General features: G+C 48.9%; 2 protein-coding genes across 2 annotated transcripts in view; one reads left to right on the forward strand and one right to left on the reverse strand.

Moving 5' to 3' along the window:
- Positions 1-12,805, forward strand: part of TTLL9 (tubulin tyrosine ligase like 9) — a 43,801-nt gene extending 30,996 nt beyond the window's left edge. Inside the window, 5 exon segments of the mRNA XM_073793303.1 lie at positions 4,277-4,335; positions 5,146-5,342; positions 7,397-7,510; positions 8,729-8,853; positions 12,729-12,805. Of these exon segments, the coding sequence (XP_073649404.1) occupies positions 4,277-4,335; positions 5,146-5,342; positions 7,397-7,510; positions 8,729-8,853; positions 12,729-12,805 (572 nt within the window).
- A 1,388-nt stretch (positions 12,806-14,193) lies between these two features.
- On the reverse strand, positions 14,194-21,591 carry PDRG1 (p53 and DNA damage regulated 1). The gene is made up of 5 exons (XM_033839861.2): positions 21,406-21,591; positions 19,514-19,589; positions 18,364-18,438; positions 16,336-16,416; positions 14,194-15,710 (listed from the first exon to the last, which is right to left on the reverse strand). The coding sequence occupies exons 1-5, from the start codon at positions 21,490-21,492 to the stop codon at positions 15,628-15,630; spliced, it is 402 nt and encodes a 133-aa protein (XP_033695752.1). The 5' UTR covers positions 21,493-21,591; the 3' UTR covers positions 14,194-15,627.
- Positions 21,592-23,461: the final 1,870 nt, after the last annotated feature.

The following is a 23,461-nucleotide window of genomic DNA, read 5'->3' on the forward strand; positions in this document are numbered from 1 at the left end:
TATACTTATATCCCCATATCCCCTCCCTCTTGAGCCTCCCTCCCACTCTCCCTACCCCACCCCTCTAGGTTGTCACAAAGTATCGAGCTGATCTCCCTGTGCTATGCAGCAGCTTCCCACTAGCCATCCATTTTGCATTTAGTAGTGTATATTTGTCAATGTTACTGGCTCACTTCATCCCAGCTTCCCCTTCTCCCCCCGTGTCCTCAAGTCCATTCTCTACATCTGCATCTTTATTCCTGCACTGCCACTAGGTTCATCAGTACTGTATTTTTTAGATTCCATATATGTGCATTAGCATACGGTATTCGTTTTTCTCTTTCTGACTTACTTCACTCTATGACAGACTCTAGGTACATCCACCTCACTACAAATAACTCAATTTCGTTCCTTTTTATGGCTGAGTAATATTCCCTTGTATATATGTGCCACATCTTCTTTAACCATTCATCTGTCGATGGACACTTAGGTTGCTTCCATGTCCCAGCTATTGTATACATAGTGCTGCAATGAATATTGTGGTACATGTATCTTTTTGACTTATGGTTTTTCTCAGGGTATATGCCCAGTAGTAGGATTGCTGGGTCATATGGTAGTTCTGTTTCTAGTTTTTTAAGGAACCTCCATACTGTTCTTCATAGTGGCTGTATCGGTTTACATTCCCATCAACAGTGCAGGAGGGTTCCCTACACCCTCTCCAGCATTTATTGTTTGTAGATTTTTTGATGATGGCCATTCTGACAGGTGTGAGGTGATACCTCATCGTGGTTTTGATTTGCATTTCTCTAATGATTAGTGATGTTGAGTCTTTTCATGTGTTTGTTGGCCATCTGTATGTCTTCTTTGGCGAAATGTCTATTTAGGTCTTCTGCCCATTTTTGGATTGGGTTGTTTGTTTTTTTGATATTGAGCTGCATGAGCTGCTTGTATATTTTGGAGATTAATCCTTTGTCAGTTGCTTCGGTTGCAAATATTTTCTCCCATTCTGAGGGTTGTCTTTCTGTCTTGTTTATGGTTTCCTTTGCTGTGCAAAAGCTTTTAAGTGTCATTAGGTCCCATTTGTTTATTTTTGTTTTTGTTTTGTTTTTGCGGTACACGGGCCTCTCACTGTTGTGACCTCTCCCTTTGCGGAGCACAGGCTCCAGACGTGCAGGCTCAGCAGCCATGGCTCACGGGCCTAGCCGCTCCGCGGCATGTGGGATCTTCCCGGACCAGGGCACGAACCCGTGTCCCCTGCATCGGCAGGCGGACTCTCAACCACTGCGCCACCAGGGAAGCCCTATTTTTGTTTTTATTTCCATTACTCTAGGAGGTGGGTCAAAAAGGATCTTGCTGTGATTTATGTCATAGAGTGTTCTGCCTATGTTTTCCTCTAAGAGTTTTGTAGTGTCTGGTCTTACATTTAGGTAAGTTTAATCCATTTTCAATTTATTTTTTTGTATGGTGTTAGGAAGTGTTCTAATTTCATTCTTTTACATGTAACTGTCCAGTTTTCCCAGCACCACTTACTGAAGAGGCTGTCTTTTCTCCATTGTATATTCTTGCCTCCTTGTCAAAGATAAGGTGACCATAGGTGCATGGGTTTATCTCTGGGCTTTCTATCCTGTTCCATTGATCTATATTTCTGTTTTTGCGCCAGTACCATATTGTCTTGATTACTGTAGCTTTGTAGTATAGTCTGAAGTCAGGGAGCCTGATTCCTCCAGCTCCGTTTTTCGTTCTCAAGATTGTTTTGGCTATTCATGGTCTTTTGTGTTTCCATACAAATTGTAAAATTTCTTGTTCTAGTTCCGTGAAAAATGCCATTGGTAATTTGATAGGGATTGCTTTGGGTAGTATAGTCATTTTCACAATGTTGATTCTTCCAATCCAAGAACATGGTATATCTCTCTATCTGTTTGTATCATCTTTCATTCCTTTCATCAGTATCTTATAGTTTTCTGCATTCAGGTCTTTTGCCTCCTTAGGTAGGTTTATTCTTAGGTATTTTATTCTTTTTGTTGCAATGGTAAATGGGAGTATTTCCTTAATTTCTCTTTCTGAGTTTTCATTTTTAGTGTATAGGAATGCAAGAGATTTCTATGCATTAATTTTGTATCCTGCTACTTTACCAAATTCATTGATTAGCTCTAGTAGTTTTCTGGTGGCATCTTTAGGATTTTCTATGTATAGTATCATGTCATCTGCAAACAGTGACAGTTTTACTTCTTCTTTTCCAATTTGGATTCCTTTTATTTCTTTTTCTTCTCTGATTGCTGTGGCTAAAACTTCCAAAATGATGTTGAATAATAGTGGTGAGAGTCTTTTTCCTGATCTTAGAGGAAATGCTTTCAGTTTTTCACCATTGAGAATGATGTTGGCTGTGGGTTTGTCATATATGGCTTTTATTATGTTGAAGTAGGTTCCCTCTATGCCCACTTTCTGGAGAATTTTTTAATCATAAATCAATGTTGAATTGTGTCAAAAGTTTTTTCTGCATGTATTTCACCTGTATTTTTGTTGCCACAGCTAAGAAGCTCTGCCTAACCCAAGGTTGCAATGACTTATTCCTAAATGTTATTCTAAGAGCTTTATAGTTTTTGCTCTTATATTTAGGTCTGTGGTCCATTTGGAGTTAATTTTTGTCTATGGTATGAGAAAGGGGTCTAACTTTATTCTTTCACACATGGATATTCAGGCATCCCCACCCCATTTGTTGGAAATACTTTGCTTCCCACCACTTAGTTGTCTTGGCACCCTTTTCGAAAATCAATTGACCAAAAATGTAAGGGCTCTCTTCCTTTTAGTGGTTTGTTATGTGCTTATTCTTTTGAAATTAAGGCAGAAAATCTCTCAGACAAATGTGAAAAAAAAAAGGTCTTTGAAAAGCCCTAAAGAAGATATTCTAGGAAAATGGTGCTACAGAGAATACCCACCTTCTCTGGAGAGGCTGAAGTCCTGTCCAATATGCCACAAACATGGAGAAACATACGTGTTAGGGGAATTAGACTTGGGTCAGTGACCTAGAGCCTCTACCTCCGCATCTGTGAAATGTCCCAATGTTACCAACCAGGGTTCTTGGCCTCCTCAATCAATAGAAATTGATCAGAGGCCAGAGAAGAAATTCAGCCAAGGCTTTATTGGGGCCCCTGCTGTGGCAGTGGGGGGCAAGAACAAGTAACAAGTTCCCTTACTCACCAAGGTGGGGGGAGCTTGTTCCTTATATGGGATGAGGGTAGGGGTGTGTCCAGGGGTCGGGCCAGAAGGGTGGCTTAGGTGGTTTGCCCAACGCTTTGGTGGTGGTGGTGTGTAGGGGGCATGTGCAATACCCTGCTTTTGCTCCCGACCCTCTGCTTTTGCTCCCGGCTCTTCAGAAGTGGCAGTTGGGCTTTTTGGTCTCTTTGTATCTTGTTGTCCATAACTTGCCCCAACTGCGCATGCATGCAGTTATTTTTAGTCCCTTATAGTTTCTGTGTATCCAGGTGCAAGCACTGCAGCAAAAGGTCTCAGCCTGTCTCACCAACAAGTCCAAGTGAAAGTTATGTCTTGTCACTACACAAGGTTTTGGGGATCCATCTTACTTAGTTATGTGGAGGAGGATGTTGAGAAGGGGTATTCTGAGTGGCTGTCATCCTCTCTGAACCTCGAAGCTCTCTTCTGTGATATGGGAATGATTTGGGGAATACATGAGCTGAAGTGTGTGAACATGCTCTGTAAGCTTCAAAGTGTTGCCGATGTTACTGGTGGTGACGATGGTAATGATACCGAAAGCAGACTCTCAGGGCTGGGACTTCAAAGGCGGCCAACTTGACCCCATCCCAATGCTGGGTCACTTCTCTGGTATTCCTGCAGTGGTCACCCAGGCTGAGCCCCTCTAGTGACAGAGAGCTCAGAATGTCCTGAGATGGCTGTTCTGTGCTTGGTCTTTCTACATGTTAGAAAGTGTTCTCTCCTGTTGAGTGGAACAATCCTAATCTAATATCAGCCACGCCAGGCACTGTAAGAGGTGCTTCTACACAGCATCTTATCTGATTTTTCAGATAACCCTGTGAGGTCAGTATACTACTACACGCCCCCATTTAATAGGTGGGGAAACAGGCTCAGAGAGGTTAAGTGACTTGCTCAGGGGTGCGAGCCCATCTGACTCCGAAGCCCCCGCACGTGACCTCTGGGCTGTTTGGTGGCCTTCCCCCATCACTTCCCAAGCAAGGGTCTCAGTTCGGTCCCTGGGGGCTACATGGCACAGGGCTCAGCGCCTTCTTGTCCGCACTGGCCCTTGACCAGTAATCTCTGGCAGATGTTCACCTCACCAATGTCGCCGTGCAAAAGACGTCTCCCGACTACCACCCAAAGAAGGTGAGGAACCTGGGCTTCTGCCCTCCAGGTATGGCCTCTGGGACTGGGCTGGGGGGAGGAGGAGGGATGCCAAGGAGCCCAGGAGAGTTCAGATCACCTTCCCGTTTGCAGGGCCCAGGGCAAGAGTACAAATGGAGGCCCACACATCATGTGTCTAAATATTTAAAAGTTACAAATCAAACGAACACACTGTTTAAAAAAATGTGTTGTATCCTCCTGCCTTGACAGATATACTCCTATCATCTATCTATCTATCTATCATCTATCATCTATCATCTATCATCTGTCTATCTGATAACCTGCAAGGCCACGTTCATATTTAGAACACTCAGACTTCTCAGAGTTAAAAGCCAGAACAGAAGAGCCCAGGAAGACATTGTCCCCAGCTCCCCATCACCCCGAGGGGGCTTCCTTCAAACACACACACACACACACACACACACACACACACACACACACAAAACAGCAAGCTGTTGGTGACTCCCTGGGCCTTGGGCTGCACACATGGTCAGGGCAGTCTGTCTGCATAAGGGCAGGCCCAGGGAGGAAACTGGTGCAGGGCATTTGGTCAGGGACTTCTGGGGTGGTGGATAGCAGGCTGTGCTCTAGAAAGAGAGGCACAGGCTCTTGGGCATGTAGAATCTTCGCCCCTCAAGGAGGGACACACTTGGGGCTCTCCTAATCACAGGACTCAGGGCTGGGCCCCTCTCGTCCAAGCCTAGGGGCTGTGCTGATGGTAAATGATGGTCTGGATGGGCCAGGTCCGGGTTGACCGAGGCTCCCTCTCCCAACCCGGTGGCGGGGTCCCAGGGCTGCAAGTGGATGCTGCAGCGCTTCCGGCAGTATCTGGCATCCAAGCATGGGCCCACGGCAGTGGAGACGCTCTTCAGTGACATGGACAACATCTTCATCAGAAGCCTGCAGAGCGTGCAGAAGGTGATCATCAGCGACAAGCACTGCTTCGAGCTGTATGGCTATGACATCCTCATAGACCAGGACCTCAAGCCGTAAGTGGATGGGCTCGCGGCCCGGAGAGCCTGGAGGGATGTTTTACACACTCTGCACCCAGACTGCCCGGGTTTGAGCTCAGCTCTGCCACTTCCCAGTGGGGCACACTTTCCTTTTCTGTGCCTCAGCTTGCCTGTCTATAAAATGGTCACTGTGGGACTTCCCTGGCGGTCCAGCGGTTAAGACTCTGCACTTCCACTGCAGGGGGCACGGGTTCGCTCTCTGGTCGGGGAGCTAAGATCCTGCATGCCGCGCGGTGCGGCCAAAAAATATTAAAAAATAAAATAAAACGGTCACTCTGTCTGTAAGATCGTTATGAGGAAGAAGTGAGGTACTGAGCCCCATGCCTGGCACTGAGGCCTTTGCTGAGCATCTGCTGAGTCAGCGATCCTCCCCTCCTATCAGGCAAGAAGCTTCCCCTCTGTTAGCCCTGGTGCTTTGAGGATGCAAAGTGCCATGTAAGGAAGTACTGTTACCATGTCGATCCCTGCCAAGAATTTTGTGCCCTCCCAGGGCCCACGAGGAGGTTGAGCTGATGAGTAGAACAAACCTGAACTATCAGGGAACACAGTGATGGCCCTTACATGATACAACAGGGCACAGAAGCCCAGTGGGGTTGTTGAGGCAGCTTGAGGTCATGCAGTAAGTCAAGGGCTGAGCCAGGCCCAGGGTCCATGTTCCTGGGCTGAGCTGCTCCCACAGCACTGAGGTTCCTGGACCCAACCCCCTCCCCAGGGTCACTGTATAGCTGTTGAGGGGCTTTCTGAGCTAGGAGTAGGAGCCCTAGAGCAAGACCTAAGTCGGGCCCAAGTTCAAGAGAAACAGGGGCCGGGCACCAGCGGGTCTCTCTCCCTTGACCCCGGGGTTGCAAGATGTGCTATGGGCATTAAAGTGGACACTGAAAGGGGAAACAAGCTTGGCAGGAGGCAGAAAATAGTGGAAAGGGGGCCCTAGCCTCCCACTGACCTGCTGGGTGAGCCCTGCCCTCTCTGTGCCCCAGATTCCTGTCTGTAAAATGACAGGGTTGCACAAAACAAGCGGTTGCAGGCTGGCGGCCCTTGAGCTGCTTCTGGCCTGCAGACACTTTGAGTTTGGCCTTCCCGATGTTTTTGCATTTGGTTGATTTTCATTGACAGTCTCCAATAACTGGAAGATGTTTACACAAAAATCTGGATTTTTTGGCTTTTCTGGGAAAGTCAGAGGATCTTGCAATTCTGGGTTCACATTCTCACAGGGCAACGCTCTCCTAGAGCCTCCATAGCCACCCCTTTAGACATGGAATGCTCTTTCCGGCTCACCACAGTCCCTACCCCTCCCTGCTACTCCCCACCCCCTGACGTGTCAGGCCATTTATGGGCAAAGTTTCACTAGGAAAGGAGTTTTTCTTGTACTCACAGCTCTTTTGAAAGAAGGAAAAGCGATAACAAGCATGAGGGCAGCAAAATCATTCTTACCCCCACCAACTTGCTTCCTATAAGTCACCACCTGGACCCTGTGGGAACTGCCCAAGTTTGTGACAGTTGTTTTCAAAAGTTTTGTGCGTCCCTGGTGGTGCACTGGTTAAGAATCCGCCTGCCAATGCAGGGGACACGGGTTTGAGCCCTGGTACGGGAAGATCCCACATGCCGCGGAGCAGCTAAGCCTGTGCACCACAACTACTGGGCCTGCGCTCTAGAGCCCGCGAGCCACAACTACTGAGCCCGCGTGCCACAACTACTGAAACCCACGCGCCTAGAGCCCGTGCTCCGCAACAAGAGAGGCCACCGCAATGAGAAGCCTGCGCACCGCAATGAAGAGTAGCTCCCGCTCGCTGCAACTAGAGAAAGCCTGCGCACAGCAACGAAGACCCAATGCAGCCAAAATTAAATAAATAAATTTAATTAAAAAAAGAAAGTTTTAGCCCCTGAACCCTTTCTTCAAATGGAAATGTGGAAAGAGCAGCCCTGGTTGAATTGAGGGTGAGACCCAGGCACCCTATCTAGCCTCTCAGTGAAATTCCAGGGGCCTCAGGGACCAGGTACACTTAAGATTCTCTACTCCCTTCCCTCCGCAGGTGGCTCCTGGAGGTCAATGCATCCCCATCACTGACAGCCAGCAGCCAGGAGGACTATGAGCTCAAGACCTGCCTCCTGGAAGACACCTTGCACATCGTGGACATGGAGGCCAGGTGAGGGAGAGCAACCTTGCTCATGCATCCCTGTACCTGACCATCGGGGTTCCCACCGAGGATAGAGAACTCAGAACCTTGGGACTTGAGAGGCCCTCAGAGATGGCTCTGTCCACCCCGCCCCAGCATTCTACAGATGGAGAAACTGCAATGTCCACACAGGGTCAGATCCTGGCCCAGGGACTCAGCCCTGTCCCAGCAGAGCAGGCCAACTACAGCTTTCTGAGATTTGGTCCAGCAGGATTTCCTCAATATCTCCTGACTGTGTGACCCTGAACCACTCACTTCACCTCTCTGAGCCTCAGTTTTCTCATCTGTAAAATGGGAGATTTCATATCTATCTACCTCTCAGGTTTGTTAGATTAATTTACCAAGATAATTTATTATAAAGTGTGTAACTCACAGAAAGTGCACAGTAAGAGGCTATTTATTGATGTAATGATGTGTATATAATAGAAAGATCCAGGGTTTGACTTCAGGAATGGCTCAGGCAGTGTTGGCTGGTTTGTCTGTTCTCACTTCCCTCTCTCTCATCTCTTTCCTCCGTATTAACTTTTCCCCAATTATTCTGGCAAAAGTTTGAGGGCTGACTCTCATTGCTCATTGGTGGGGATTGAGTCGCATGCCCATACCGGAACCAATCACTGTGACTCTGATTGACCTAGGTATTGTGCCCACCTCCCAGGGGGGTGGGGTTAACCCCACCTGAGCCATGAGAGTGAGAGAGGGAGGCATGGTTTTCCAAAGAAAAACCCAGGTACCCACAGGCTAAAAAATGGTGAAATGTATGCTCAGCAGGCAGAACCTCAGGTGCCCACTATATCCATCATCACTTATTCATTCAACAAACATTTGAGCCCCTACTATGTGCTAGGCCTTGTGCCACACACTGGGGACACAATAAAGGACATGACAGGCCTAGTCCCTGACTTCATGGAGTCTGTGGTCTGGGAAGAACAGCAGACTTCTTTAAACCAGAAAGCATGAATAGGTGCATGTTACTGGGGGCAAGTGTGTAAGCCTGGGGACAAATGGGGGATGACCCGTCTGAGGCCTGTGTGGGCGCCTGGGAAACGACCAGTGAATGGATGGACAAAAGAAGATACTTTGACAGGGTGGGCACCAGTCGGGTGCAGGGAACAGTCAGGGACCTGGCTTGAGTCTTAGGGCCCTACCAGGTGCACCTTCATTAACCCTTTTTGTCTCCTGCCTGTCCAGACTCACGGGAAGGGAGAAGCGAGTGGGAGGCTTCGACCTCATGTGGAACGATGGCCCTGTCAGCAGAGAAGACGGGGCTCATGACCTGTCAGGGCTGGGGAACTTTGTGACCAACACGCACCTTGGTATGTGGGGCCAGGTGGGGAGTGGGCACCAGGGATGAGTCATGGGAGGTGCCAAGTAGTCTAAGAGGCAGCTTGCCACAGTGGTTAGACTGTTTTAATTTGATCTACAATTTACCAGCTGTGTGACCTTGGGCAAGGGACTTACCTCTCTGTTCCTCATCTGTAAAACAGAGATTAAATAGTTTCTGTCTTAATATATGCCGTAGTGAGAGATATTATTAATCTGTCATGAGGTGGATTTCAAAAGGCTTAAGTGGCACCCACACAAAAAGCACGATATGTTGTTAAGAGAAATTAAGGACTTCGGGGCTTGACTTTAAATTTGGTTTTTCAAAAGTGAAAAATTTCCCTGACTATAAAAATTATGCATACTCATTGTAGAATATTTGAAAATTAAAGAAGAAAATAAAAAAAAAAACCATCCAGACGTAACCATCTTTAACAATCTGGTGTATTTCCACCCAGTTTTTCAAAAATGCATATATTCATGCTTTTTCTTTTACAAAATTGGCATTGGGCTGGAGCTTTGAGTCTAATTTCCCATGTAGCGTTTTTCATCTCATTCAATAATAAGAGCCTCTCTTTTGGAAACATTGTATGGCCAGGCCCAGACTAACTATTTTACGTACGTTATCTCATTTCATTTTTAGGCAGCTTTTATTCTTTTACAGATGAGGAAATGGCCTCCAGATGTTACATCATTTGCTGATGGGCTTGGTTGTAAGTGGTGAGCAGGGACCTGAACCCCAATCTGTCTGTGACTCCAAAACCCGAATGCTTGGCTGCTAGTGCTTGTCCCTTAGCACAATTAAAACCAAGATTACCATATGGCTGTAAAACATCCCCAAATTTATGAAATCAATTTCATATAATCGAGCATTTGGCATGATTCCAGTTTTTCACTTTTATAAATAATCCTGTGAGAACATCCTCTCACATAAAGCTCAGCTGAAACTCTGGCTGTTTCATTAGGACAGATTCCTAGGAATAGAATTACTGGGTCAAAAGGATGGACTTATTACAGTCAAATTGCTTTCTTAGAAATATTACACAGATTTGCCAGTTCTGAATTTAAAACAACAGAAAACCTTTGCCAACTTCATAGGTAAAAAGATTGACTTGTTTTCTGTGCATTCCATTGATTATGGGTGGGGCTTCAGATTTAAAATTTGCATTTCTTCTTTTGTAAGCTGTCCATACTCTATTTTTCAATGGGCTTACATTTTTCTAAATTTGTAAAGGGCTTGGATATTATATTGAGGATATCATCCCTCTGTCAAACTTACTGTAAACATTTTCCTGAGTTTGTCATTTTGCTTTTTAAATTTTGTTTGTGGCATTTTTTTTTCTCTTTTTTGATGAAAAGAAGTTTTAAGTATCTTTTAGAGTTTGGTATGATTTAGGATTGGGTTCGGCTGCAAACACTAACAAGCCAACTAACAGTTATACAGATAGGAACTGATTTATCTTAAGCCACAGGAAGTCATGGGGTAGGCCGTACACAACAGCTGCACAAGGACCCAGCTCTTTCCTCTTTCTGCATTGCCACTCTCAGCATGTTGCCTTGATGCTCATGCTTGTTGCCTCATGGCTACAAAACAGCTGCTCCAACTCCAGACACCGTGTCCTTGTCTCAGGCAGGAAGAGACAGGAAGGCCCAAGGGCCAAAGCCTTTCTTTCAAGCTTTGACTCTTTATTCCAAAAGGGAAGCCCTCCCAGCAACCTCTGCTGACTTCCCACCCACTAGAACTGGGTCACATGGCACCTCAGCCGCAAGGAAGCCTGGGAAGTCAAGTAGTTTGCCTTCAGGAAAGCAAGACAGAGAAGGTTTGTGAATGGTTTTCCCACAGCAGACCCCTAGTACCTGCCCGTGGTGTTGTTGGAGGATGACTATACAATGCTTTCAAGTTGTGCAATCACCTGGGAATCTTGTTAAAAATGCAGTTATGACTCAGTAGGTCTGGAGCAGGGGGCTAAGAGTCTGCACACCTAACAAGCTACTGTTATGTAACAAACCCTCCTAAAACCTCGCAGCTTAAAACAACTATATTTGCTTATGATTCTTCAGGTGTCGCCCGGGGTCTCTCACAGGGCTGCAGGCACCTAGCAGATCTGCTGAGACGTGATGGTCTAGGATAGCCTCATTCACATGTGTGGTGCTCGAGACTGACTGTCAGCAGCCTCTCTTTCCAGGTGGCCACTCATCCTCCAGCAGCCCTGCCCCAGGTTCTTCAGATGGTAGTCTCAGGGCTCCAAGAGGGCGAGAGAAGATGTAGCGAAGCCTTTTGAGGCCTAGGCTCAGAAATCCCACAATGTCATTCCACCACAATCCATTAGCCAAAGCCAGTCCAGCCCAGATTCAGGGGACAAGGAGATAGACTCCACTTCTTGACGGGAGGCGCGGCACAGAGAGGCACCTTTGCAGAGAGGTGCATATAGGCCTGGGAGGATCATGGCAGCCGCCTGTGTTAACAGTCCACCTCAGATATCAATGCTGCTGGTTCCTGGACTCTGTTTGAGTAGCAAAGATTCAGAACAGTGGTTCTCCACCCTGGCTGAACATCGGAATCATGCAAGAGAATTAAAAAATACTGACGCCTGTTGGAGATAAGTATCTTTGGACGTCAGTATTTTTCAAAGCTCCCAGATAAGTCTAAAGCACAGCTTAGGTTGAGAGCCAGTGCTTCCCAAGACTCCAGCTGAGCGTCTGGGTGGATGGTTTTGAATACAGGAGGAGCTGGCTGGGGGTGGAAGAGTACTGATGAAATGAGTTAGGGATGTGCTGAGAACTGGTGAAAAGATAAACAGATAACTCAGAGATGAGTCTAGAACTCCAAGAAGAGATTTGCACTGGACACAAAGGTTTGAGAATTATGAATGAGCCAATTATAGTTAAAGCTAAGGTTCCACGGAACTCACTTTGGAAAACCCTGGGGATGCATTTAGTGGACTCTCGGCTCAGTGAAGCCTTGATGGCTGGTGAGTGCCTAGGAGGCAGGGATGGGGCTCTGGGGTGCTGAGAAGACGGCAGACACCTCCAGGTCAGTAGTTGCCCCCATGGGGATTCAGTCAGTCGGCCACCATTCGTGAGTGCCATCAGTGTGCCTGGCCCAAGAGCAAATGACCACGGAGTCGCCTCAAGGATCAGCTCTGAGCGCAAAAGGGAGGGAACACTGTGAACGTGCTCAGAGAGGGGAGGTCATGTCAGGACTGCCTGGGACACATTTTCATGAGAGTAGGGGCCACCTGCAGGGAAGAGCCATCTCTTAGATGAAAGTGCCTGACACATGGGGTTGGATAAGGGAAGAAACTAACATTTAACCAATTAGGTACCAGGCACTGTGATAGCTTTAAGTGCATTTTCAGAGCAAAGCCAGAAGGTAAGGCAACGTGGGGTGGTGGTTAGGAGCTGGGCCTCTGGAGCTTGATAGCCTGGGTTCAGCCCTCAGTCCTGCTACTTATTGTGTGATTTGGAGTAAACTACTTAACCTCTTCAAGCCTCAGTTTTCTCTTGTACACGTTATTCCCGTGAAAGTTCAGCAAGTCAGTCCACATTCTGGACCTGAAGCAGCCCCTGGTTTGAGGTAAGCCCCCAGTGAATATTACCTGCTTTTGATGATCCTTACATTCACCCCATAAAGCAGGTATCCTGGTTTACAGATGAGAAAGCAGATGCTCAAAGAGGTAAATGACCTGCCTAAGGGCCATGACAGGCAGCAGGGGAGCCAGGATGCAAACCATAGGCCATCCGTGGTTGCATGGCTCCTGCTGTCCCCTCTTCCCGCAGGTAGTGGGAGCACAGGCCCCTCCACTCCCCCCAAATCCCCCTCTACTTGGGACAGCCCATCCCAGGCAACACTCCACTTCCCTTCCAGGCTGCGTCAATGATCGGAAAAAACAGCTGAGGCAGCTGTTCCGCTCCCTTCAAGGCCAGAAGAAAACTCCCAACTAATCCCCAGCACAGAGGAGAGCGGCCAGGGGAGGTGCCACACCAGTTCTCTCCCTGCTCCCAGTTTCCAGCATAGCAGCACCTCATAGAACTCACCTCCCTCCCTCCCCCTCCCTCCGGCCTGGCAGCTGCTTTGCTAGCCTGGCACCCCCACCCTACCCTGGGCATCTCTGCACCAGGAGAGAGCCAATCCCCAGGACTGGAGAGACTTTAACCTTGACGGATCAGCTGGCTTGGCGGTCAGGCCCGAAGAGGACAAATGCGGCAAGTTCTGCTGCCCCAGAGATCACATCTAATAAAGGATCACAGTCTTTATTCGGGCTCCAGGCTTGGCTCAGGGGATGCTGTTGGCTGCAACCAAATCTTCCTGGCTTTGACCCTCTGATGTCTCCCCGGGGGGATCAGTGTTGAAAAGCTCCTCCAGGAGCAAGGGTTCAGGGTTTATGCAACTTAAGCTGTGTTTGCAAAGCAAGCAGTTACTAGATTGTGTGTTTACTGGGGGTCTGGGGAAGGCCTGAGCCTTATATGCATCTTGCCCTCCTTACAATACCCTGACTGCATGGCAGGGAACCCACGGACAAGGTAAGGATCAGGAAGACAGAGCTACTTAGAGACAGTCTCTGCAAAGGTGCACTTATCGAAGTCAGATGGGTGACCTAGGTGCCTCTCTGAACCTTCCTGTTTGAGGTTGGGAGCTGAGCTTTTTAGACCAGAAAGCCTTGGGCTGGCAGGCAGAGATGGCTTGGGGAGTTGGGCACAAGTAAGAATGTCTGCATTTTCCACATTCCTACGCCTCCTCTAGGTTGAAAAGAAGTTGCAGCAAGAGTGGGCTGGTGGCTAATTGCTCCAGGGCAACCTACCAAGGACCCTAGTCAGCTCCCTCTATTACTCTCCCCTCTTTCAGGACAGTTCTTTTGGCTGCAAGAATCTGACTGTGGAAGGAAAGGAAGGGGAGAAGTGGGGAGGGCTTTTGGAAGGAAAATACTGGGAAATCTAAGTGAATCAGCCAGCCTTGGGAAGCCCCTGAAGCCAGGCCATTCCGGGCCTCCTGCCTCCAGAGTGTGGGGACTTCCCTCATCCCTGGGACTGGGGCAAGCCCAGACAACCCCAGGCATGGATTCCACATCTTTCCAGGAGAAAGAATCTGATTGGCTCTTCTCTGGCCTAGCATCCACCCTCAGCTAGACAAGCAGTGGCAATGTTCAGACAGACCAACTGCGAGCCAGGCAGTCATACTAGACAGCATCAACCAAAGTGAACACCACAACTCCCCATTTTCAAATATACAACAGCAACATGTCCTTCCCTTGCACCCTGTGCCCCACCATGCAGTTTCTATTCCAAAGGAACCACATAATTGTTGGCACACAAATTATGAGATTAGACACCTGTCCTTACTTCTCACTTTAATGTATCTTGGAGCTTGTTTCAAATCAGTGCTCAGAGCTTCTTCATTCTTGATTACAGCTGTATAGTATTGCACTATTTGGAGTTACCAATTTCTTTAATCTACTGTGGACAGATATTTAGTTTCCAATTCCACCTCCCTACTTCTTAGGGCCATTATGGGGAAAACCCAGCAAATTCTACTAAGAAAACTCAAGAGGATGCAAAATCATCGGTCTGGGCCAAATTTGACTTAGGTAAAGTGTTTTGTTGGCCAACACCCAAGTTGTAAAAAATTTTCTGAATTAGCAGTATTTAAAAAACAGAGGATTCAACCTAAAAATCTAAATTTCTAGATTATCTTGAAGAAAACACAGGATCTGGCCATGCCAGCTTGATTCCCCATATAACTTGGCTGGAACCAAATGGAGTGCCCTCTCCATCCTGCCACCTTCTGCTGTTACTGCCTATCTAATCCTGACATCAATTCAAGGAGGAACCACTGCCCCTTCATAGATGGTATCCTAAAGGAGTGGCAATTAAGGACTGAATGAGGTGAAGACTAGAAGCTGCTATTCGTTCACGTAGGTAACATTTATTGAGCCCTCGAGGCACACGAAAGACACCCCTCACGGCACATTCCCATCAGGATCGCAGACCCCGAGGGCAGATGGGAACTCCGAGCAGCACTGGCCCGGGCCCTGCTTTCAGAGCCGGTGGAGGCGCACCCTGCACAAGTGCAGCACAGTAAGACGCGGCCCCTCACCCACCTCTGGTGCAGGACTCTGCAAGGCCTCCCTGACTCCAGAGCAGCCGCAGCAGGCTGATGAGCAGCACCTGCTCTGGGCTGTCCTGGGGGCAAGCAGGAAGATGGGCCCAAATGGAGGCAGCGCAGGGGGACTGTGCGTCTGCCTATGGCGGACCATGAAGCACCAAGATTCTGTCCTTGATTCAGGACAGGAGCCTCTGAGCCTCCTGCTTTATTCCAATTCCGTTACACACACTGCTTGAAAATGCCTCTCTCTCTTTCTGAGAGGAATGCTGGAATGAGCTCCCACTCTTCCCCCTGCCCGGGGCCCCTTTCAATAGCAGGCCATTGTTGAGAAGTGCCTGTTGCAGTCATTCTCACACCCCCACAAGCGCTGCCCCCTCCCACCTCCTGGTGGCTGCCAGGGCCTGTCAATGGGCCTTGTGTCCACCCAGCCCCAGTGGTCAGGCCCGGCAGATACTGGCAGGCTGAGGGTTCCCTCCTGCCATCACAAAATAGCCAAGTGCTACAGACAAAGAAGCTTCGTACAAGGGCTATGGCCAGATTCCTCACAACTGTCCCCTTGCAGAGTAGATCCTGTCCTTGCAGGTGTCAAGGCTGGAGAGTTCTAGGTCCTCCATGATCCCAGGGGGGATGCTGGTCTTAGGTCCCCCACTTTGGTTCTTAAATTTCATCCTTTCAAGATGACCTTGAGAGCTTTAAGCTCATCCTCGTTGAGGGGGTTCAGGTTAAAACCCTTCAGCTCCGGTTTGCCTAGGAAGAGAAGACAATTCATCAGCGAGTCGGGGCTCCTGCTGTCCAACCTGCTGGCCCTGGAGTCAGGCCTGGGAAAGGGGCTTACACTGCATTCATGCTGCCAAACACTTGGCCTTGAGGTCTGACAGGAATGGACCTCAAATTCTGCAATGCACTGAACAATGCGCATCGACACCTGCTCCTGAGTCACCAAGAACCTGCAGAGTCATGACTGCTGTCTAGAAACCTCCAGATCTGCACCAGACTGTGACCAATCTGGAGTGGTTTGGTTTACCTAGAAATTCAGCTCTAACCTGGACCACCTGACTGAGGCCTTCTGACCCTTAGTCAGAGCTATCCCAGTCCCGACACCATGCCCTGGCATAAATGTGAGATATCCCAGGCCATTCCTGGCGCCTGAAAACAACTTGTGACAGGAATAAGATCCCACAGACTTCCCGTCCATTCCATCTCTGGGCGGCTCGAGACAACCCTGCCCACTGCCCACAGCTTCAGTGCCACTCACCAGCTGCCCGGGTCACTGCCCACCCAGAGGGGCTTCCCACCCCTGCCTTCAAAGTCCGTGTTGATGGTTGTCTCCCCTCCTGGTTTCCAGCCCCACCCCCAGCCCCCAGGCCAATACCTTGGGCCTCAAACAGGCGATTGACCTTCACTTTCAGTTGTTTCCGGAGCCTCTCTATTTCTTTATCCAGATGTTCCTGATCTGAAAAATGAGATGCAAACAAGATGAGGTTATACTATAGACAGATCTGAGGATGCCAGCCTCTCCCCAGCCCCCTTGAGAGCAAGGGGTCTCAGCACGTGGGAAAGAAAAGAAGACTTCGGAGACCAGCTGAGGAAAAAACTAAAGGCTAGAGAAGGGACATGACCTGCCCCGACCCCTGAGTGAGCCCAAAACAGGGCTGAGCACACCAGTCCCCTGACTCACAGTTCACCGAACTGTTTTCATTATGCAAAGTACCCTGGCCAGTGGATGGGGAAGGCAACGCCAGGATTTTAGGTCACCCTCCCACAGTGAAATTGTGGAAAATTCAAATGTAAGGACAAAAAGAACCTAGACCCAGCCTACCCTAAGACGGATGGAAAAATAGGTGGCTGAGGAATTTCACAAACCCACATTCATCAAGGTCAGGGGTTTTCACAAAGGCAGGATTGTGGTAACTGATACGTGAACAGTCAACATGCAGCCTAGTGCTCACGCTTGACCTAATTCACGGCTGTGAAGAGAAGGCTGTCTTACAGGACGGTGTCTTACAGGACGGGCTGCACCCAAAGGCAGGTGTGCCGTGAGTAGTGCAACTGACTGGTGCCACCCAACCAACTCCCCCAGCTCTGTTTTCATCCACTCGTGAGTGACATTCCTGTCTTCCTCACAGACTTCCATTCTTTCTGATGGGTGAACGCCCTAACGAGCCGAGCCTCTGGCCTGGGCAGTGGTTCTGGTTCTCACTGTAAATGAGGAACCACAGTCTCACACAAGCTTGTTTAGCCTGGGTCCATCCCTGAGAACCAGAGGTGATGATGTCACAGAACTTCTCTATGTCGGTGACAAGACCAACTTGTGGGCTAAGAGAGCTGAGGATCCTGAACCCAGGCAGGCGATGCCCTGCGGAAGCTTAGTCTGAGTGGCCTCCAGCCTCCACCCAAGTGCAATGACAATTCTTAATTTTATAACCAGGATATTAGTGTACGTTTTTCAACAAGACAGCCGGAAGCTTCTCCTCCAAGCGGACCTAGTTTCCTTTGCTAGAATTTCGGTTTCAATAGGGATAGAGATACCCTGTTTTCAGGGACAGAGGCAACCTTGTTGGTCCTCCTGGCCCACATGTTTTCAGGGGTACAGACATGCAAAATTTGACCTTTTTCCAGCCAAGGACCCATTTGTAGCCTGACCTTTTGCCTTTATGACGCTCCTCCAAAGAGCCTCCAGGAACGTAGTTGCGAGATTTGAGTAACATATGTTGTGTATCCAGGCTGTGGCAGCCCCTAGAGGTTCACTCTTCCCAAACGTCCATTTCAACCCACTTGCTACTGCAGGGGATGTGAACAATAAGAGCTCCTCTGCCAGGCTCCCCGGCAGCTACGTGTGGGCATGTGCCTTAGATCTGGCAAATGAGGGATCAGCAGAAGTCCCTGAGGCGGACCGTCTTATTTTCAAAATAGAAGGCAAGGCCATATATGGAGAAAACCCTCTGCCTTTTCTCCAGCCTGGCACTCAAACATGAGACCTTCAATGATGACATAATAACCCTGAGAACATGTTAAGGTGACACTGCTGAACAGCTGTGCCAGTCCTGTACTGCCCATCTCTGGACAACTTCTTACATAAGAAGAACAGAACTCTATTTCCTTAACCCTCAATTTGTTGGATTCCTGTTATTTGCAGTCTAACTCATTCCTCACTGATAAACAAGCACTGCGCTAGGCACGCGTCCTGTTTTATCTCAACTTCACAACAACTGTGCTACGTAGAAGTGTCCCCCTTTTAGAGATGAGGAAATAACTCAGTGGCAGAGCACAGATCAACATGCACACAGCCGCCTCTCATCAAGCTGCTGCCCAAAGAAAGCCTGACTCTCGGTTCTCGGTTAAGACCAAGGCTGGGGGGTGCGGGGGAACCTGTTCCTGACCCCTGCCCAGGAGGCCTTACCTTTCTCAATCATTTCCTTCGTCTCACGGTGAGGCATCCTGATAAACATGTTCCCAAAGCAAACCATCACGTCTTCTGAAATGGCAAACAGTCATTCCTTCAACAAATATTTTTATGCCAGGCATTGTTTTAGATGCTGAGAACACAGCAGAATAGGACAAAGTTCCTGCCCTCATAGCTTATGTTATAGTGGAGAAGAGGGAATAAACAAAAAAGATAATAAACAAAGATATGATTTGTCAGACCCTGAAGAGTATCGTAGAGAAAACTAAAGCAGGGTAAGAGAGATGGAGAATGCCAAAGTAGGGGAGGAGTCTGTCATTTATAGCAGGCAGTCGGCTAAAGCCTCACTGATTATGTGCCATTTGGGCAGAGACCCAAAGAAAGTGAGGGTGTAAGCCCTGCAGACACCTGGGGAAAGAGCAAGGCAGGCAGAGGAACCAGGAACAGCAAAGATGAGTAATGTGCCGGGGCGTTAGGAACAGCAAGGAGACCAGCGAGGGTGGAGCCAATGAGTAAGGAGGAGAGCAGAGGAGATGATGTGGGAGAGTTCAAGGAAGTCTGAATTCCATGGGGTCTTGCAGGACTCCGGATTTTACTCGGGTGAGATGAGAAGAAACTGGAAGGTTTTAGGCTTCCCGGTGCACTTTAAACCCTTGGCCCCCAAGGCCCTTCATTATGGCCTGGCCTCTGCCCACCTCTTCAGCCTCATCACACACCCCTCCCCTGCTCCTTACTCTGTCACAACCACTTGGCCTCATCTAAAGAGCCACTATCCCCTTCTCCAAAACCCACCCCATGTCCAATTCCTCCTTCAGCTTTCTCACAATTTTCACATTGTGTATTTTCAATTCACAATTTTCACGTGCTGGGGGTTTTTATACCCCCCGCATGTTCCCAGTGCCATCACTGATAAGCTGGCCGCTAACGACCTGTTACTGAGGAAGTATCATAGAGAAAACTAAAGCAGAGTAGCTGCTGAAACCCTGAACCGCAGTCTATGTCAGACCTGCAATACCGTCTCCCCCATCTCCACGGGCTGTGCTACATGCCTGTGGCCTCCTGCCCAGTCTCTATCAGGGACAAGTCAAAGGCCTTAGAAGGAAACGGAACAGGCCTCCTGGGCTGCAGCGAGGAGGTCTAGGCTTACCAGAGAGGCTGAGATCCTTCTGCAGGGCCCTTAGGCCTTCCCGGTTCCGATTCCTTTTGGTATCCAGGTCCACAATCTGAAAAGCACAGGGGCAGAAAGGAACTCAGCTACTTCTTACCCCAGCCTGTACTCCTAACAGACCCAGGGCTATTAAAACCTAACAGAGACAAGCCATCATTCCTAGGTTAATTCCAATGTCCTGCCTAAAATGGACTGATGTGTGAAGGTATTTCTTCCCCCACTCAGCTTCCAGCTCCTTAAAAACAATGCTTTGTCCAGGTGTCTTCCCCCAAGAGGAGGTGCTGGGGAAATGTTTAATGACTAAATAGGTAATTTTTTTTTTATTATCCACTGAAGCACTAGTTCTCAAGCTTTAGGGCATTTCAGAATCACTAGGAGAGTGCAAACCACTCCCTGGCAAGCTCCTCCAGTTGATTCTGACCTAGTATCATGAAAAACCCAACAATATTAGATCAGAACAGCAGAGGTGTTGGCACTGAGATGGTGGTAACAGCCCAACAGCTACAAAGGGAGTGAGCAGGCAGTACAGCATACTGCCTGACAGCACTGGCTCTGAAGCCGAATACCCAGGTGTGAATCCTGCTGTCCACTATGAGCTATGTGATTTCACCTCTCTGAAAAACGTAGACAGGAACCGGGCCCACCACATAGGTTACTGTTTTTTTAAACTTTTTGTTATTTATTTATTTGGAGTATAATGCTGTGTTAGTTTCTGCTGTACGATGAAGTGAATCAGTTATTATGCATACACATAACCCCTCCCTCCTGGACCTCCGTCCCCAGTCCCCGATCCCACCCCTCTAGGTCATCACAGAGCACCGAGCTGAGCTCCCTGTGCTATACAGCAGGCTCCCACTAGCTATTTATTTTACACATGATAGTGTATTTATGTCAAACCTAATCTCCCAATTCATCCCACCCTCCCCTTCACCCCCGTGTCCACACATCCATTCTCTACATCTGTGTCTCTATTCCTGCCCTGCAAATAGGTACATCTGTACCATTTTTCTATATTCCACAAATATGTGTTAATATTCGATATTTGTTTTTCTCTTTCTGACTTACTTCACCCAGTATGACAGACTCTAGGTCCATCCACATCTCTACAAATGACCCAATTTCATTCCTTTTTATGGCTGAGTAATATTCCATTATACATGTGGGTGTATCTCACATCTTCTTTATCCAGTAATCTGTCGACAGACACATTTAGGTTGCTTCCATGTCCTGGCTATTGCAAATAGTGCTGCAATGAACACTGGGGTGCATGTGACTTTCTGAATTATGGTTTTCTCAGGGTATATGCCCAGTAGTGGGACTGCTGGGTGATATGGTAGTTCTGTTTTTAGTTTTTTTAAGGGACCTCCATACTGTTCTCCATAGTGGCTGTATCAGTTTACATTCCCACCAACAGTGTAAGAGGGTTCCCTTTTCTCCACACCCTCTCCAGCATTTATTTTTTGTGGATTTTTTGATGATTGCCATTCCAACTGGTGTGAGGTGATACCTCATTGTAGTTTTGATTTGCATTTCCCTAATAATTAGTGATGTTGAGTATCTTTTGTCACCACGAACTCCCTTAAAGCCCTTGGCATTTCCATTAGAACCAGACCCAAACTCCCTGTGCAGGTCTACATGGCCCTCCATGGCCAGGGCCCCACGCTCCTACCACGTCCCCACTCCGTGCCGTGCCACGCATTTGACCCACGTGCTCTCACAACCGCCCAGTCTGTCGTCACAGCCCTTGGCCCACAAGCCTAGGTCAACTCACGGCGAGCCCGAGCTGGAGCCAGTTCTGAACCACGCGCGTTTCTCCAGGCGCTCGCCTTCAGGCCAATCCCGGGCCCCAGCCCCGCGGACGGGCCTCCTACCTGCCGTTTGTCCGCCAGCACCTCCTCGGCGAGCTCCTCCACCTCCACGAGGTACCGAAGCACCCGCTCCGCCTCGGGCGACAGCATGGTGTTCACCTGCTCCGACTCGGCTCGGCCGCGATCCGTACCCACCTCCGCTCTACCTCCGCTGCGGCTCGGTCCGCGCACTCGCCGATCTGACAGGGCTTCCGGCGCGCATGCGCAATTGAAAAAAGAACGGTGGCGCGCAGGCTCCAATGCACGCGCGGCGGGCGGACGCGAGAGGCGGGGCCTAGCTTTGTGGGCGGGACTGAAGCGACCCCTGCAGGCACAAACCTTTCAACCTCTCCCTTTCGTACAGTTCTTGAGCCCCTCCTCTGTGCCAGGCAGTTTTTTTTTTGTTTGTTTGTTTTAATTAATTTATTTTTTTTGGCTGTGTTGGGTCTTTGTTTCTGTGCGAGGGCTTTCTCTAGTTGTGGCGAGCGGGGGCCACTCTTCATCGCGGTGCGCAGGCCTTTCACTGTCGTGGCCTCTCATGTTGCGGAGCACAGGCTCCAGACGCGCAGGCTCAGTAGTTGTGGCGCACGGGTCCAGTTGCTCCGCGGCATGTGGGATCTTCCCAGACCAGGGCTCGAACCCCTGTCCCCTGCATTGGCAGGCAGATACTCAACCACTGTGCCACCAGGGAAGCCCTGTGCCAGGCAGTTTTAGGGGCTGAGGGTGCAGCAGTGAACAAAACAAAGTCCCTGCCCTCGTGCAACTTCATCTAGCGGGAAACATCGACAATTAATGACAAAACAAATAATTATATACTATGGCAGGCAGTGATAGTGCTTTGGAGAAATCAAATCATTCTTCCCCTCCCTGCCTGAGGAACACCAAGGAGGCCCATGTGGCAGTGTGACTTATATTAACCTTCAGGTTCCAGTTTATAAAATGAGAGTGAATAAAACTCCCCCTCATTGTCTTTCCTCAGGGTTGGAAGGAGGCAGGAATCTTTTTAAATTCAGTTTGACCCCCATGTTCATTGAGCCCCTGTGTTAGGCCCAATGTCCGGAATAGCTGACCTAGACCCAAGGAACGGGCTGGAAAACCATGGGCAGTGAGTGCCAGCTCAGAAGAAAGTTGTGTAAGTGCTGGAAAGTGAATTGGTGTGGGCTGTAGGATCTGGGAAGACCTCCAAGATGAGGTAGGCAGGTGGAAAGTGGCGGCCCTTCAGAACAAGAGGGTTCCCTAGAGATCTTCAAGCCCAATACCTCATTGTACAGCTGCAAAAACCAAGGTTGAGAGAGTGGTGAGGACTTTAAAAAGTCAAGAGCAGACCCAGTACTAGAGCTCTGACCTCTTGTTTCCCTGAGTCCAGCTTTTTATTTCTCTCCTTTTGGCCACTGTAACCTTTCACACCCCTTGCCTTACTTGAATTTCACAGCAACCTTTGTGGGGATGTGTTATTACACACTTCACAGTTGCAGACTAAGGCAGGGAAAAGGGCAATGCCCTGTCACACAGCAAGCCAGACCGCAGCTGTCTGTGGACCCTGAAAAAAGGCCCTCCCCTAAATCGTGGCCCCAGGAGTCGCAGTAGCACCCCGTCTTTGCCTGGCCATTGGCTTCCTTCAACTGCTAGAGGCAGAGCTAGTTTTCCCTGCAGCCACCTGGCATGGGGAAAGAAGGAGATTCATTAAGGATTCCTCATTGAGGGTGAATTTGTCGCCAAACCCAGGATGTTTTGTGTAAACACCTTCTGGTTCAGAAACGCAGACGCAGGCCCTGTGAAGGAAGGGGGAACATTTGCCAAAGGAGAAACAGGCCTCACCAGGCATCTGTGGGGCCTGGACCCCAGGACTGGGTCTCCTCCATCTTGGGGCTCAAAGAGGGCTGGACCAGGCTGACCCCTGACCCCTGGCAGATGGGCCCGGGTGGGGAAGGGTTGAGGAAGTCTCCCAAACTGGCAGCTTCTTGGCTGTGACTGGCCCTCAGAGGGCACCCCTGGCCACTGGCAATGTTGGGGAGGGAGGGCATATCTAAGACTTTGGGACAGTCAGACCTGGAAGGGCTCCTGTTTCAGAATCACTTAT

This window comes from Tursiops truncatus, chromosome 15 (assembly GCF_011762595.2).
Source record: "Tursiops truncatus isolate mTurTru1 chromosome 15, mTurTru1.mat.Y, whole genome shotgun sequence".
In the NCBI taxonomy this organism is placed as follows: Eukaryota; Metazoa; Chordata; class Mammalia; order Artiodactyla; family Delphinidae; genus Tursiops; species Tursiops truncatus.